General features: G+C 44.6%; 1 protein-coding gene across 1 annotated transcript; it reads right to left on the bottom strand.

Moving 5' to 3' along the window:
• Nucleotides 1-6,334: 6,334 nt before the first annotated feature.
• On the bottom strand, nucleotides 6,335-8,115 carry GGS25DRAFT_422965 (EPT/RTPC-like protein). Its single transcript, XM_049258585.1, has 2 exons — nucleotides 7,665-8,115; nucleotides 6,335-7,591 (listed from the first exon to the last, which is right to left on the bottom strand). The coding sequence occupies exons 1-2, from the start codon at nucleotides 7,813-7,815 to the stop codon at nucleotides 6,483-6,485; spliced, it is 1,260 nt and encodes a 419-aa protein (XP_049114044.1). The 5' UTR covers nucleotides 7,816-8,115; the 3' UTR covers nucleotides 6,335-6,482.
• Between the last annotated feature and the right edge of the window lie 7,531 nt (nucleotides 8,116-15,646).

Below are 15,646 nucleotides of genomic sequence, written 5' to 3'. Positions count from 1 at the left end.
GTCAAAATCCCGAGTATATCAATTAATTGCTATACTAATACCTATAACCTAGAGCACTTCAAGAATGCTAGGTACCCCAACTACTCCTAGTCAGGTGCCGGATCATTAGGACGAGATTTGAGGCTCTGCAGCAATTGTAACGAGTCCTGTCAGGCTAGGGAGTTGTTCTGGCTAGCCCGACAAAACTCAAGAGACTTCAGTCGGAACTCAATCTCCCAAGAGAACTTGTATCAGCCCCCTTCCCTTCCCTTTGAACCTGGTCTTACAATCCCAGCAGATGTGCATCATTTGCTCTGCAGTTTGCCCATCGCCTTGAGGAAGAACATCCTAATCTCTACCGCTACAAACACTACGAATTTGGCAGGCAGAGTTGCGCGCTGCAAAGACACGGGAAAATAATGCATTGGTATACGAACGAAACGAAGGATTTGGTGTCAGGGCCTCTCCCATGGTTAGAGGTTTTGCACCGGGTATTAGAGAGTTTACAGCAGCAGCCCAATAGCGAAATTTATATAAACTAGGGGTTATAATGGGAATGATGGCTGTATTAACGCCTACCTTCTATTATACATCAAAGAGTAGGGGGCGGCACGCCCCCTTATACCTATGTGTGGCATACTCCGCTGCCCAGCAAAGTCTTAGGGTACTCTTCCGGTCCCTGACATCTGGGATCAAAAAGGCGTCACCGATAACAGCCGAGAAAGGGGCAGGGACTTTCTCAAAGAAACAAAAAACGATGCAATACTTGGGTATTTGCTTATTCCGGTATGATTTCCCTTTTCTTACAAGTCATATATTGGAGGGCGTCCCGTAACCCGAGATAGGTATCAAGTGGAACACTGTGGATTGGCATATCGAGCTGACCCCTGATATGAAGTGTCGCGACCGAATGTACATCATTAATTCCTGAAAGAAGAAGTTACACGCGCCCAGCACATTCACATCATGCTTAGATTTGTCTTTTCAGTTAGATGTAATGTCGAACTAGATTAAGTCGGACTATTTTAAGCCTTAGAAACGTAGATAGTACTGCTCAGTAAACAGACATATCCGTGGCGCAAGCTTGATGTTGCTGCCGTTTAGTCCCTACCTAATTATTTTTTCAGGTAAATACATATCAAATATCTTCCTACTAGTAGTATATTTTCTTTACCTACAACTAATAAGAAGCCTATCACAATCTTTAGAAGGCATGAGCCTAGGAACGGGGGCATGTCGGCGTGCGCCTAATGCTTTGGACGAGAATCAAAGCGTCGAATTCTAATGTACTAAGGTAAAAGCAAAAGCTTTCACATCGAACCTAGTCGAAGCCGGAGTCGTCCCAAAAGTACAATAGTTCCGCCCTATCTTCATTTCATCCGTTTATCAGCAGGATATAATCTTACGAATCTTCTTTGGGTACCCAGATAGGTACGATGTGCAGCGCAGTAAGTTTTACAGAGGCTTAGTGGTTGTCAACAGAGAACACTACACAAGCTTAGATTCAGGATACCCCCATTCTACACAATAATGTCTATCAGAAATAAGAATGATGAGTTCAAAATGGCCTCAGCTTCTTCGTATTAAAGCATATTACTTAAATTTAAGGCTGAAGGCGAGTTAGACATAATGGCAAATAAGTGCTTATCCGGGAACTCCCAACGTCAAGCTATGTATCATAACGTGGGCTTCTCAAACATCAGGACTATATTCCTTATAATTATCAAGTTGCGATAAATCAATGCCTAAGGATGTTAGTGAACGCTCGAGAATAGGAGAGCTAAAAGAGTTGCGGCCCAGTTTCGACCTAATATATTACAGGGACCACGATAGCACAGACATTGTGAATAAAAGCCCAGGTAAGAAGCTAAGACACACCCATAGAAACCTTGGAGCATACAAAAGATGATTTTAAATCCGTATATTTGGATCTTTGGCAACGTAGATGCTACCATGAGCACCCGAAGAATTATCGTGACTTGATAAGTTGCTGAACTGGAATAGAGACTAATATGTATGTATGACCATGAGAATTGCGGCGCGAAGATGAAGATCGGAACGGGCCAAGAATGGATCCTTCTAAAGAAGTCATGCCAGGGCTGATAAGAATCACTTGGGCAGTCAGGGGGGGTTGCCGAGTCGCAGGAAATTGACTGCGGGCCTATCCCCCTATACTTAAGCTGCCTGCTCGCATGGCAGGACCTTCTTAGATACATAATAACCTTGAAAAGCATGAGCCTTTCTAGATATCTCAAATTATTTCTCAATGTGAAGAGTAGAGGCATTTACACCTTCTCGTTTGATGAGGAATGTGACGCATCGATGCTTACTTAGGAGGGATGTCTTTTTTCGTATTATCATCACGTCTATCACATCAGATGGAGCCAGATTTACGGAAACAAGCTTTCAGCACAGGACACATTCCCACACAAATAATAAGGTAGAGAAGTTAGTGTATGTATTTAGGCAATAACCAAAAACACACGATATCCGTTCCCGCCAGTGAACCCAAGGGTTAGTTCGTTACAGGAGCCAGGTTCTCGGGTTAGTTCGCACAGGCTGCCCTTTAGTGATTGCCCATCGATCAAGGCTTCTAGTGTAGACTGCGGATCAAGACGTCAAAACCACCATCAAATCCAAGTTACGTTAACATTTGGGGTTTGCATGGGTCGACTTTTGTTCGGTTAGAAAGAAGACTTGTTTGCCCTTTGCCCTGTTTCTTTTCTTTCTTCTCGCGTGTATTTGTCTGTGCGGATATCCCGGACAGACAGACACCAACCAGGGGTAGCATACCACACAGCCATCTACATATACATGTATCTACCTACCTACATAAGTGCCCGGTGTTTAGAGTCTGGTATTAGGTATTGATCCGTTCGTTGTTGGACCCTATTACCAAAGTCCTGCACATGCAGTGCATACATACATGCCGGTGCTAGCTGAATGCCTTGCTGCCCGATTTCCGGGGAGTACTGATACGCGGTCGTTTACGCGGTCCATTTACGGGGAACATCCTCCTTCCTCTTTGCGGAAAGATGAGGGGAAGGAGACCTACATACTTGAGCTTGCGTATTGGGTGAGATTGAACTAAATGCGCCACGGGGTGCAGATTCTTGACAGGTCATTTGGGTACACGTCACGACGGAGATGCCGCACTTAAGGGCGAGGATCAAAGGTACTAAGAAAGGACAATGAGGCAGTTAGTTCACCGCCTCAGCACAATGGTCTACCTATCGACCTAGGTATTTATGTATGTAGGCACACTATTTTCGGCATCCCAAGCCTCGAGACCTCTAATGATAGATGCCGAGTTGTCGAGCCGACATTTCCCAGCCCGTTCGACCGACCAATCCACGCATTGCCTCCGAATATCCCAATCACCATACCTACCGCCTCTCACGGGCCGAGAATATGACCCCAGAGTCTCTACTGTGCAGCTCTTGCTGAGCTCGCTACAGCATGAATGAGACAACAATATTGCATACACCGTTGATCGTCAAGGACATTCTGATGCATACCTTCAAAGGGCGCGCAGCCCGTGACGCCAAGAATGGCCACGCATATTGCAAACTAACGATATCGGGGCAATTCTAACGCTCATAGACGCTGAGCCTACTTACATGTACACTGAGCCTACCTATGGACGCATCGTGGCATACGGCGCCATCCAGGTCAAGGATTGTAGCTGAGAGAATCTATCCTCCTGGCCCCGCTGCCCTCTCGACGCCTCGCTGTCTTAGTTCCTGCTGCCGATCATTAGCAACAGAAAGATGCAAAAGATGGATAGGAGCGGTCTGGTAACTCTGGAATTTGGTTACCTGTGAACCATATTCACAGCTCGAGCGTTGGCTGTCCGAGCCGTCCGGCTACCGCCTCGTCGCCTAATGTGAATGTCTAGGTACCGTCTGGTATGTCAGATACTGTGTATAGAATCAACTTCACTCACGCCGTGATCGGGTCGACGAACACGAGGCTCTAGCGTCTACGCCATGTGGCGGATGCTGTAGTACATCGTCAGGGCAACCCACGCTGACTACTTTATGAACACGAATCTGAGCAGCTAAGAGATTCATATGTAAATGGTTGGGCACCGGCCTACTAGGCATGTAGATGGCTCATCATAAGGAAACATTGATAGTGATCGAACGTAGCGGATTGGTTCTTCCAAACAGTAGATACTTACGCTGGTACCTATCCACATAGATAACCCCAATGCCTGGTGTCTTGAGTGAGAGAATGAAAGTATCAACACTTCTATTGATTCTTGCCAGCCTCGTCCTATCCAGTTCTCAACACCTATCACGTGGCAAAACCTGGAAGGCGCAGAGCAACATCATTGCTGCGCAAGGCTCTCTAGCTGAGTCTAGTATCTCCCCCAGTGATTTTGGAGGCTACATATACATGTAACTCTTTGTTCTAGCTAGCCTTCACATCGTCTACCTAGTACTTAGCCTTGGCTAGCCCCTGGGTAGGAAGATCAGAGTCTGCATCCCATATTTCGTCAGAATAAGTCGGTCTCCAGGCAATGTAGATTAGAGCAAGCAGTAGGTGCTCACCTTATTCACCTCACCAGTCATAGATACGAGCCAAAATATACCTACCTACGTCTAAATCCCCCTCATATAATGTACTCACGTCTATCATAGAAACTACAAGAAGGGCTTCGAGTTAAGCACATGGCGATTTCCCGTGGCCAGGAACTTGAGAAACTATAACATGGAAACATTAATTCGATTCTAATGTTACATTTTTCACCTGGCACTCTAAAGTCGCATAAAAAAGGAGAATTGGAAAGTCTGGCATTTTACTTCAGAATAGCCTAGGGAGAGTTATGTTATCATTGATTATGCTACCTAGGTAGGCACCCATAGAGTCCACAGTTTCCATCCTCACGATGGGCTGACCACCGCGGCAGCATTCTGGAAACAACTTATCATTCTTAGATCTTGTTCCTTCACCTGTGAATACCCTTACCCTACTACCACTCCGTCTTATAGTTTCACTATCTTAACTACTAATAGGCTATGGCGATCATAACCTCATAGTGGCCCAGAATATCGGCGATGTCTTTTGTTGCTGACGTTTCTCTCCGCTAGGGAGGTCTTAAGTGTCCCCCGGGGACTATATGGGGAGGTTAGATGGACCAGTCGCATCTTACATGTATATGTGGCTCCCATAGGTAGCCTCCATAGCCTCCGAGAGATGTTAGAGATCCCCACACAACAACAATGTTTTATTGCATCTTCTAAGTTTCGCCTTGTGATAGTCTTCGGGAATTACCATATAACATGTTCGTGATATGTATAGGAGAGTCTGAACAGAAGTCACACTGATCCAGTGTTTTACAATAAGCTCCTTAACCTCTGATCACGTCCACGATGCCACGTTAAATGCCAAACGGTTGATAGAGATGATTTCCAGTCTCTAATAACTAACCAAGTCTACACATCCGTGGCCGAAGCCTACCTATTTAATCCCAAGTTCCACGACAATAGTACAACTTAACATAAGCAGCTTGCACCTATGGTGTATCTCGAAGTGGTGTTCATGACGAACTGAACAAAGGACTTCTAGGTAGAAGTGCCATTCTCTATATATTACACCAAGTTGTGTTCTTTCCCGCATAAAAGCACTTATGTATAATACGTGGGTACTCTTAAATCCATTTCATGTAATTAACGACTTGTGCGAACATGAGGTTTCTTTCACACACCTCTATTACAAATGCCGAATCTACATGAATATCAACAATGTAGCAAGTTCTAAGTCTACTCCTAGGACGTATACATGGCCCATAACACGTGACTTGCCCCTAAAGGCCCCTTAAAATTGTAAAATAAGGTTTATCGAGGAGGAGGATGGCTCTAACAACTGTGGCATGAACTAGCTAGCCCCTATATCTCACCTGACGAGGGTCTAAGTATTCAAGTAGATTCACATTTTTCGCTACCATGGACAAGAGCCAAATGCGTTACTATACGTCGTCTGCAGAGCCATGTTTCTCCAGGCACCTATGTAGTGTGTTATATAGGCTGACAGTGATATCGGGAACTCTTTCTTCTAGGTATCTTTACTATTAAGAGAACCTATACTACTTAGCTAGTTTGTAACATCCAGGGAGTCAAAGGATGCATAAAATCTAACAGAAATGTCGAGAATGATGAATGTCCATATCTGACATTAAGTGAGATTTCTTCTTGTAAGTAGAGGGTGAACTAGAAGGGGCAGAGGGCTCATATTTCACTAAATCTACCCAGAGTATAACCATGAGATACAGTCCAAATGGACCGCAGATACCTAGGTATCACATACCTAGTAGGCACGGCTATTGGTGAGGTATAGACCTCATAATGAACCGCTGAAGCAATACCCAAGACTGTGTTCATACACTGTACTTAACCACCTAGGCTAATGATATATGTATGTCACCGAGGACATCAATGAGCCCGTAGAGTCATAATCGTATATAATTGGCTTCGCCAAGACATGCTCATCAGCAACCATTACTGCGGTGGCGAAGGAAACGATACGCCAGCACCATCGCAAATAGTACCCTTGTTGAACCATTGGACGGTAGGTAATAGCTTGCTAGCTACCCACCTGACCGTGGTAGTATGTGTAGACCCCTCTCCGAATGGGTCTTCTGTCTTATCCTTCTTCCATGTCTTCTCCAGTTGTAGATCTTTCAGAGCTGCATCTACCTCATCCACCCCATCGACAATATCTGTTTCTACTGGCTTGGCACCCCTATAAAAGGTAGTCCTGCCATCTGATAAAGCTTGGAACACCACGAGTTGGTCTTGTAGATGCTCATCGACAACACCGCGGGCGGCGATTTCCTCGAGGAGGTCTCTACAGACCTTTTGGGAGATATCGGCGCTTATAGTTTCAGGAGTCCTCTTCTTCCAGGCTCGATCGTACAGATAGTCGCGTCCCCACCGTAAGCCTGTATTGGAGTGTGCTACCAGCAAAGTGTACATCCGGGCATCGTGTCCGCTCGCTTCGGTGAATGCAAAGTTGACGTCTACGTTGGGGAATGATTGATCGAGGTCGTTAGAAAGAGCTGTGACGAGGAGCTCTTGCAGGGCGAGTGGTACAAGGATAGTCACGTCTATCCGTTTTATCTTGAAGTCCTCGTCGGTGATGGGCCTGTTCCATGATTGTTGGAGTTTCAGGGGCTGCCCTGGTGGGAGAGGTTGAAATTTGAGCCAGATAGAGCCTCGGCTCAGGGGGCCTATTGCCCAGGATCGCTTCTTCAGTTTTCTCTCCACACTGATTCCGAATTTGTCATGCAAGGTCGGCAGTAATACCTGGTCCATATACTCGTACGATGGCGAGAATGATGTGTTGGTACCACCATGAATTTCGAGCTCTATTGTCTCACCATCCTTGTTCCCGGCAAACAGGAGGAAGGGGAAAATAGCTTGGAAGATAAGTAATGTGCTGGAAGCGGAATTCCCCGCCACAATATCGAATTGCCTCCTCTTAAGAGCGGTAGGAGGCAAAGATGGTCTAAATTCTAGATATTGGCTGCCAACAGTCAGTCCGTCAACTTTCGCCTCAGTGGCTTCGGCCAACCATTGAATGGCGGCAACATGCTGAGCTTTCAAACCTAGGTGACATGTCCAATTAGATAAAATGTACCTTGAATGAGAGACAAACAAGAGAATGTGAATGAAGCTCACCACCACCTCGAGTCCCGCCCCGGTTTCCTCTAATATGATAAATGCAAATTGGCTGTGACGTGACAGCTGCTAAAGCGCATGCGATCCTCACAAGTTGACCTCCACCCTCTCCAGTTTTACCGTCTAGCTGCAAGGGGTTCTTTGACGTCATGGTTTTGGATGTGCTATGTTTTTTTTTAATTCTGGTGTAACCTACCCTGGGTAATAAGTAAGACTTCTTATAAGGGTTGTTTGTTTATGAAGTTGAAGACTGTTATATAATATATAGATCCCGATCACACAAATGTGCATCTACTAATTACTACCTAGGTACCCTAGGTATCCAATGAGGTGAGTCATTCGGCCAACCTCAGCCAATGGCCTAACTGTAGGGTTTCAAACTTCATATGAAGAGCGTACTGTACAATTCACAAATATAATATATAGCTGTTGCTTGAGGTTTATTCTATCTTGATAGTTGTGGTACATACCTGTACCCTGTTCAAGTTGATGCATGTGTTAATATAATGTTATTAACTCTAACATCTTTCAAGAGTGGGGGTTTGAGCAACTTGTACCGATGTTAAACAGCACTGAGGCACCACATTTCAAATTAACATCCCACTAACTACGTACCTATTGACACTGGTAAAACTACAGGGATTCTCCAGTTTTACATACCTTGTCAGTAGTTTAACTATTAGGGCTGCAAGGTATTTATAGGTAACCTATTAGGTACCGAGGGTACCTAAGGTGGGTAACTTCAAGTTGGGTTTGCCTATGTGAACTCCAAATCCAATGCAGATGATATAGTGGTCCATAAAGACAACTGTGAACTTTGGAATGCGCAATGGAAGCATCTTCTACTTTTTGTGACGGGGTAATCGGTTCATTCCCTAAATGTGACCAAAACCTCGATCTCTACATTGGTACGAAGGTACATGTGTCCAGGTTGCACAATTGATGTTACTGCGCTACACAAGTTGTCCATTGATCTTTCCGAGGTGTTTCTAAGACTCCGAATTACCCCTGAATATATCTAGGGTACTTAATCATACGGTCATGTAAGAGGTTTGAGGTCGTAAAAGGATAATGCTAGTCAAGTCAATGGCATTTTAAAGTACAATATATCTCTAACGTAATGCTATACCTCCTGTGTACCTACATAGGTATCAATGTAGGTGAGCTTTCCAACCCTTTCACAAGTTGTATTGCTCTAAACACGTGCTGTTCCTTTACATATCCTCCGAAATAAGAGTTGAATCTGAATTTTCGCGTGTTCTTTTTCCAGCATTGCGGAATCTCTTCTGCTATTGACTCTTGAAGACGCGGTCTTGGCCGATGTTCCAATCGATGCATGCACAGTTCAACACATCCACGATATCGGTGCAGTGTTGCTCTTATTAGGGCCCAGGCTTCGATCGACTACTGGCGGTCGCTCTTTCTGGATACTAAGACCCAAAGATGTATTTTCAACTGAGCGACAGCAAACGACATTGGTAGTTCACCATCGTGCCGCCCCTATCTCGAAGTTAGATTAAATGCTTACAGACACTTATCACATCCGCAACTTTGACATTGCGATTAACAATCACGAAACTCCTCAACGAGATCTATAACTAAGGGGCCAACCGAGTTTTCGATTTCTAATGCATGGTTTATGTGCGATCTACAAACAAGTTTAATTGTCGTTTGAACAACCACACCAACCAATAGGCAGTACTGGGAGGGTGGGAAGAACAAGAGCGGAGTCGTGGGATAAGGATTGAGGGACATTATCCAGAACCCAGAAAACCCATCCTATTGGCATTGGATACCGTATAAGTATGCCTATCCTTCTCCATCATTCCCTTTGGTAGGATTCTCTGTCGGCTCTCGCGGCTACTAACTACTATCGGATATACCGGTCTTCCTTTTCATAGTCAATAATATTATGACTCGCCGGGTTCGCTTTGTTTTGAGATAGGATATGATGTGTTTTATGGGCTGTACGAATCGACTATCGGTCCCGAAGGAAGTAAACTTGAGAATTCAACGTCAGTATGATCCGACCTCATCCTACCTAGAGTAGTACCTTCTTTTCCCTACGTCGATCCCTGAGAATATCTCTGCAAACCCAGCCATTAAACACCATCATTATATGCTGATATTTTCTCTCTGAGACGCCGTTGTACCGATATCGCAGCCCTTTCACTCGTTAGCAAACTCCCATTATTTTGATTTACTTCAAAGCGACGTTCCCATCAATCCCCATCATGTTACTGCACGCCAATGTACCCCCTTTCGCCTTTACGCCTAGGACCCCGGTCGGTGAATTCGTGAATAGTATACGTCACCCATACTGTTCGAGAGAAAGACAGGCGGTTAAAAAAGGGGGACTGTAACCCAACCTAATCACTGCCAACATTCTCTAGGAACTCTCTCTTTTTGACGCCCCCCTCGTGACCACTTATACCGGATCGGATTTATATAAGGCCACATGACCTGGAACACGATATGATATTTCCACGAATACATCGACGGGGCCGATTAGGTGTGCGAATATAGGTTCGGATGTATGGACAGTCGGGTCCCATGGCTATATGCAAGCCATCGAAGGCTGTTTAATACCGCTGCTGGACGCTAATATCATACGTGTAGTTGTTGCCGAAGAAAGCAAACGGGTACGGTCCCTCGATGAAACGCATCCGTAAATGATACTGGCCAAATATATTTATCGAGGATCGCTTCGGTTCCCGTAATTGGAAACTTGATATGTTGTTTCGTTTGTCTACCTATTCTCTAACGTTAATAAACTTGATATGGGTAGAGAAATCTTCTCATCTATAATAGACAAAATGCCTTCAACCTACCAGTAAGTCAAAGAGTGCTGATTCACTTCCTATCCCAGCCTCCTAACACTCGGTCTGGATGATCTCAGTATAGACACGACTAACTCCTTTCAGGGGTAACGGTTCACTTTCATAGATATCGAAAAGTCACTTCCGGGAACATGGCGGTACAACCAGCGATAGTCTTGCGTCCGGCTTCCTTATCCCCATCGACGATGTATACGTGCAACAAACCCCCTGAATCCAGACGAACCCTACGAACAACTTCAATATATTCACAAGGGCCTTCGTTTACAATATTTTGTCTACCTAGTAGTTAGGTAGGTAGTGTGGCAAAAGGGCACGTGGATTTTGTGGCAATAATGAGCCACCGTCTATAATCAGCTGACTTTTACCTATACTGGATGCTAAGGTCATTTTCTTGTAATTTTCGTGAAAATTTTCATTGATGGCAAAGAGCTAAGGTGGTAGTTGACCGCCATTTGCACAAGAGCTGAGCTTTCAACTCACAAAGGGCCTGGGTTATTTGGTCCATAGAGGTAAGTACGTGTATTTCATTCCCTGGGTATTCTCTTTGATAACAAAGACATATACATGGACACTTGTTTAATCAACGGATCTTCTCTAGTTTTCTACATACACTTTGAAATATGCTGCTATGAGTTGTTGTATAATTATCAAACTATTAGTGGGATACATTTCTAGTGATGTCTTGCTCAAGAGTCAAGACCTTTGATCGCCAAATAAGTGTACTGTCGAAGGGGTGGGTGTACTCGTACCTAATTAAACTTGATTTCTTTTTTCGTTGTCAAGGGCCTTCCAAGCAAACCTTGTCTGTTAACTGCTCTTAACAAGGCAATTTAGGTATGGTCGATGGCATCCAAGTAAATTATCAGACGCTGCGTATATTGACTTCGAGACCAATTCATCTTTACTTCTTAGTAGTCTAAGCTGAAGCTTCTCACAATGCCCCAAAGAGGCCAATGATGTCTATTTGATACTGTAAACCTCGATGGAAGAACTGATCTAGAAGGGAGCCGGCAAAGGCGAGATAACTCATACTACTTGCAGCCTAACCATATCTTCAAACAATCACACCGATCGCTTCGTACCTAGTTACTGCGCCCCTGATCAGTTTGGGACGCCTTACATTGCCTATCCTCAGTTGCCTACTTCGATGCCCAGTATATTCACCGGTATATTTACTCCATCCAATGTTCTCTGAGTTGGCAGGCTACCTAGGTAACTCATCTCGGTCAAATAAGCAGGAGCGGGCAAATACAAGACATATATGTGTCCTAACAGCACCCGGTGTTTTCCGAGGAAATTATTGAAGATTTATTTTCTTCTAGACTGCTTGGTAAGTTTGATTCTACCATACCTACCTAGGTAAGTAGGTATCACAGAATTGGTCCGCTGACTGGTTTTCAGCTCACCTGAACCCAGCCTCCTTTCCGATGGTAGGTTGTCTTTGCCACTATTCTGACGAACACAACTTGTATATATACTGTATCTCGACATATAGTTATGTACATCAACATCCATTCCAGGTTTCTTACCTATCCACGTTTACCATTCCTAGAGTGACAGTAAGTCACCTTGTGTGTATGACACATGCAAGCATGCCCAAGCCCGTTCGACGTTGTCAAACAACCTCCTGGGGAGGCAATTGGGCTAGATATTGCTCAAACTATGTCGTCGACCCAACAAACTCAAATTTGCCTCATTGCACCACATATCATCATCACACCTGATGATTGACCGCCATAAACTATGGTCATATTTATCCGCCGGTAGTCGGAGTTTCTCCGACTGGGTATTTCAGTAACTGCGTAAAATGATTCGTAAAGTGCTTCCAAGGCAACCAGTTCATAGTATAAGTTTTATATTCAAGGAATAATTGAAAGGAAAGGAGGTATCTAAATACTCAGGATAGTTGGGAGAAATTTCTACACCTTCACGTGGTTGCCATGACTTCGATAGGGGCCTAGATATTAAGAGACCTTAGTCTCTAATCTAGATGCTTGGTGATGGGAAAAGAGCGTTTTAATGAAGACTTTCGATGCTACAGTATGACAAGGATGACTTTCCATATCTCTTATTACTACGGTTGAAGGAGATTTAAACAAGGATATTAATTAAAGACCATAAAGAATACTAATGTATGGAGAACGTTGATCCTAAGACAATGATTGATGTATTATTCATAGCCATTGGAATTACCTAGGCTGGAAAGATCCGATCCATATCGGTATTAGCTTCCCTTTTTCCCAAATGCCTAATAACCTACCTAGTAGCCGCCTGACCTACGCCTGACGCTTACCTTATAACTACTACTATGTAGTTTAGTTGCCTACTGAGCTGGTACCCAACCACCGTGTATTTCTTTCCTTTCCTTTCTTTCTTTCAGTGATACCTTGTTTCATGTACGTACTTAAGAGTTACCAAGTACTACATGGCACAAAGATACCGTAGCTCGCCGTTGCGGATATCTTTCGTCTTATCCACTCGGTATCCAAGCAAGCTAGCCATGGGGCCAGCCGAGTAACCTGGTTCCCTTCTGTCGGGCTGTGGTAGCTATCCACAGTTTCACCCAAAGTTGCCATTCACTGGATGTGACCAAGGCAACCGACTAGGCCAAGAGAAACCCCCTCACTCTCCCCACCCGTTCCCCGATTATAAAGCTACTCTCCTTGACTCCCACAATATAAAAAAAGGCTGCTGGCGAATCGGTGGTTACTTGAATCCCAAGATCAACGCTTGGGTGTTGAACTGCGCCCGGTTTGCACGTCATGGCTTGACGTAAACCCCCAGGACTCTCTCTATATTCGTGTGTAGAGAAAAAGTCGACGATGAAGCACAAAGTACCTACCTAAACAGTCATTCTCCGCCCCAGAGCGGCAGCTCGTACATGGCATGCGCTTGGTTATGTATCAGCTAGCCGGCATTCCGTACTCTTTTTTAGTCGATCTTTCACACCGCTCTAGACCTCCTTAGCTCCCAAAGCTCCCCAGCGTATGCGGAGTGTCTTTACAGCTATGTAGCTAGTGTAGCTCTGCAGGCTTACTACCGAACCAGATTTTGTTGAAAGAAAAAAGAGCTTGCTGATGATCTCCATTGCTTTATTCCGTGTCCCACTCGTTCGTTCGTTCGTTTTTTGTTCTTTCGTTTGTTCACATCGAACTAAAGTATAGGTTAGGTACCTAGTTAGGCATGTAGGTGCCTGCCTGTAGCAGTGTCCGGAACCGTTTAGCCTTGGTCTCAGGCCTCGTAGGTAGGCATGTGGTGCAGGACTTCGATGCTGCATTGAAGCAAACACACAAGTGGAGTAAGGGGGTATATGTAGGTACCTAGGTCCTAGGAGGCATCGTCGGTCGCCCGGCTGGGCATCAATATGTACCTACATGCTGCAAACATGTAAGACCCCCTTTCTGCCTTCTTTCTTCGATTTGCTAGGCAGGAGAAGCTTCTGCAAGGCAACTGCTCCGCTCGCGCCAATACTGCATGTTTTGGGTGATAGCTCATGCGCTAGGTAGAAAAGTAGAATAAAAAAAGAAGCAAGCCCTTGCTTCAATGTTGCTAATCAGCCGTCAAGATTCCAAGCTAGGAGCACGTACCCTCCGTGTCATCTATGGCCCGGTACAATATGTAGTAGGTAGTGCACGTAGTTACCCGATGCCAACTCTATACCCTAGTTGGCATACTTCCGCTCAGCCTTAAAGTCCATCAAAGCGGTACTACTACATAGCTAGTAGAAGCTGGCCCGTGACTTGTAAGGCGTATTCGAGTGGTTTGGGGAGCGTCCTGGTCTTCTTGGTGGAAAGGTACTAATGCAGTGTACCGTAGGGCCAGCCCATGATACATGTCTCTCCCTCGTTCGTCGTTCCATAGGTGTTTTTTTCGGCATCTATTCAACTCCCTACATATACCAGCCCTTCGCTATCGTGAACCGCGCTCTCGTAATTGTCGTAAGACGTATGTCGAACTAGGCCTCAAAGCGGCGGAATCATGACTGAGTGGTGGTATCTTGCCCTAGTATTTCCAGTTAGGTTAATAGGTGCAACGTACTTCATAGATAGGAGTGACTTGATCGAGAAGGAAAGGAAATGATGCGAAAGATATGAAATGCTTCCACCCGTTATCCGCTGCCTCGTCGTTTTATGTTGGAGAGATGTAGTAAGAAGGAAAGATTACATATGTATGTCGAAGGCAAATTATATGTATATTACCAGCAACTTGGTAGGGTGTTTACATATTGACTCATTCCTGGCATCCTAGCACCAACATTTGAACTGATGCATCTTCCCGTGCCGTGGAAGGTATATACTTGCTTACCTAGTAAGTAAATATGTCTATACACTTGCATATATGACGATGTAGTTTCCCGATATGCACGTGTGTGAAGAGCTGAATACACTTTGGTCTAGATTTTATGATATATCATTAATACTACGTACTATAATTCAACATACCTACCCGAGATAAATGATGTCCTGTTCTAATGCTATAATATAGCATATAATCACATTGATCTTATTAGAGTACATAGGTATAAAGCCACGCCGATTTGTTCCAACTTACATACATACCTAATATTCAGCCTACATATCTCTTTACATATGTAGGTACGTGACATGCTGTCAGACAACGCTGCAATACCTAACCAAGGGATGCAGTGTACAGTTCCCCGGGATATGGAAACCATTTATTGAACGGACGATAGGTCGGCGATGAGGAATGCTTGAGGTAAAGGGGGAGGATATCGGTGAACTGGTTGGTTGGTGAGCCGCCTTGCTTTTATAATTGAAAGCAATAATATCCTTATAATTACGCCTCAACTCCAAAGCACAACCCTTGTAATCTGTAAGGATTGTTTGGCACACCATGAATACAGAACCTGAATGGAAGCCTTCCGAGCACGTGGAAGCAATGCATCTGTGATAGTTTATGATTTACGAATAGCAACGCGTTATCAATATAGGTAGGTACCTATATACCTATAGGTCATTTCGAAACCTTAATTCATGCCGGCGCAACGTTCCGGGCCCGAGGTTTGAGCACCGGCATCGGTCTGGTTGCGTAAAAGCACTCATACCCAACGAAAGAGAATCCAAACAAGGCAGTATTGAGGTCCCTGAACCGTAGCTCTCTGCATATTTACGATGATATGAT

This window comes from Hypoxylon fragiforme (assembly GCF_022984875.1).
Source record: "Hypoxylon fragiforme strain CBS 206.31 chromosome Unknown GGS25scaffold_8, whole genome shotgun sequence".
Lineage (NCBI taxonomy): Eukaryota > Fungi > Ascomycota > Sordariomycetes > Xylariales > Hypoxylaceae > Hypoxylon > Hypoxylon fragiforme.
Note: the sequence above shows the minus strand (reverse complement) of the source record. Positions and strands in the feature narration are given on the sequence as shown.

Bases quoted from the DNA above. Each gene is read 5' to 3' on its own strand.
- GGS25DRAFT_422965 (XM_049258585.1), bottom strand. From the start codon at position 7,815: ATGACGTCAAAGAACCCCTTGCAGCTAGACGGTAAAACTGGAGAGGGT. The intron at 7,592-7,664 runs GTGAGCTTCATT...CATGTCACCTAG, and splicing joins GGGCGGGACTCGAGGTGGTG to GTTTGAAAGCTCAGCATGTT.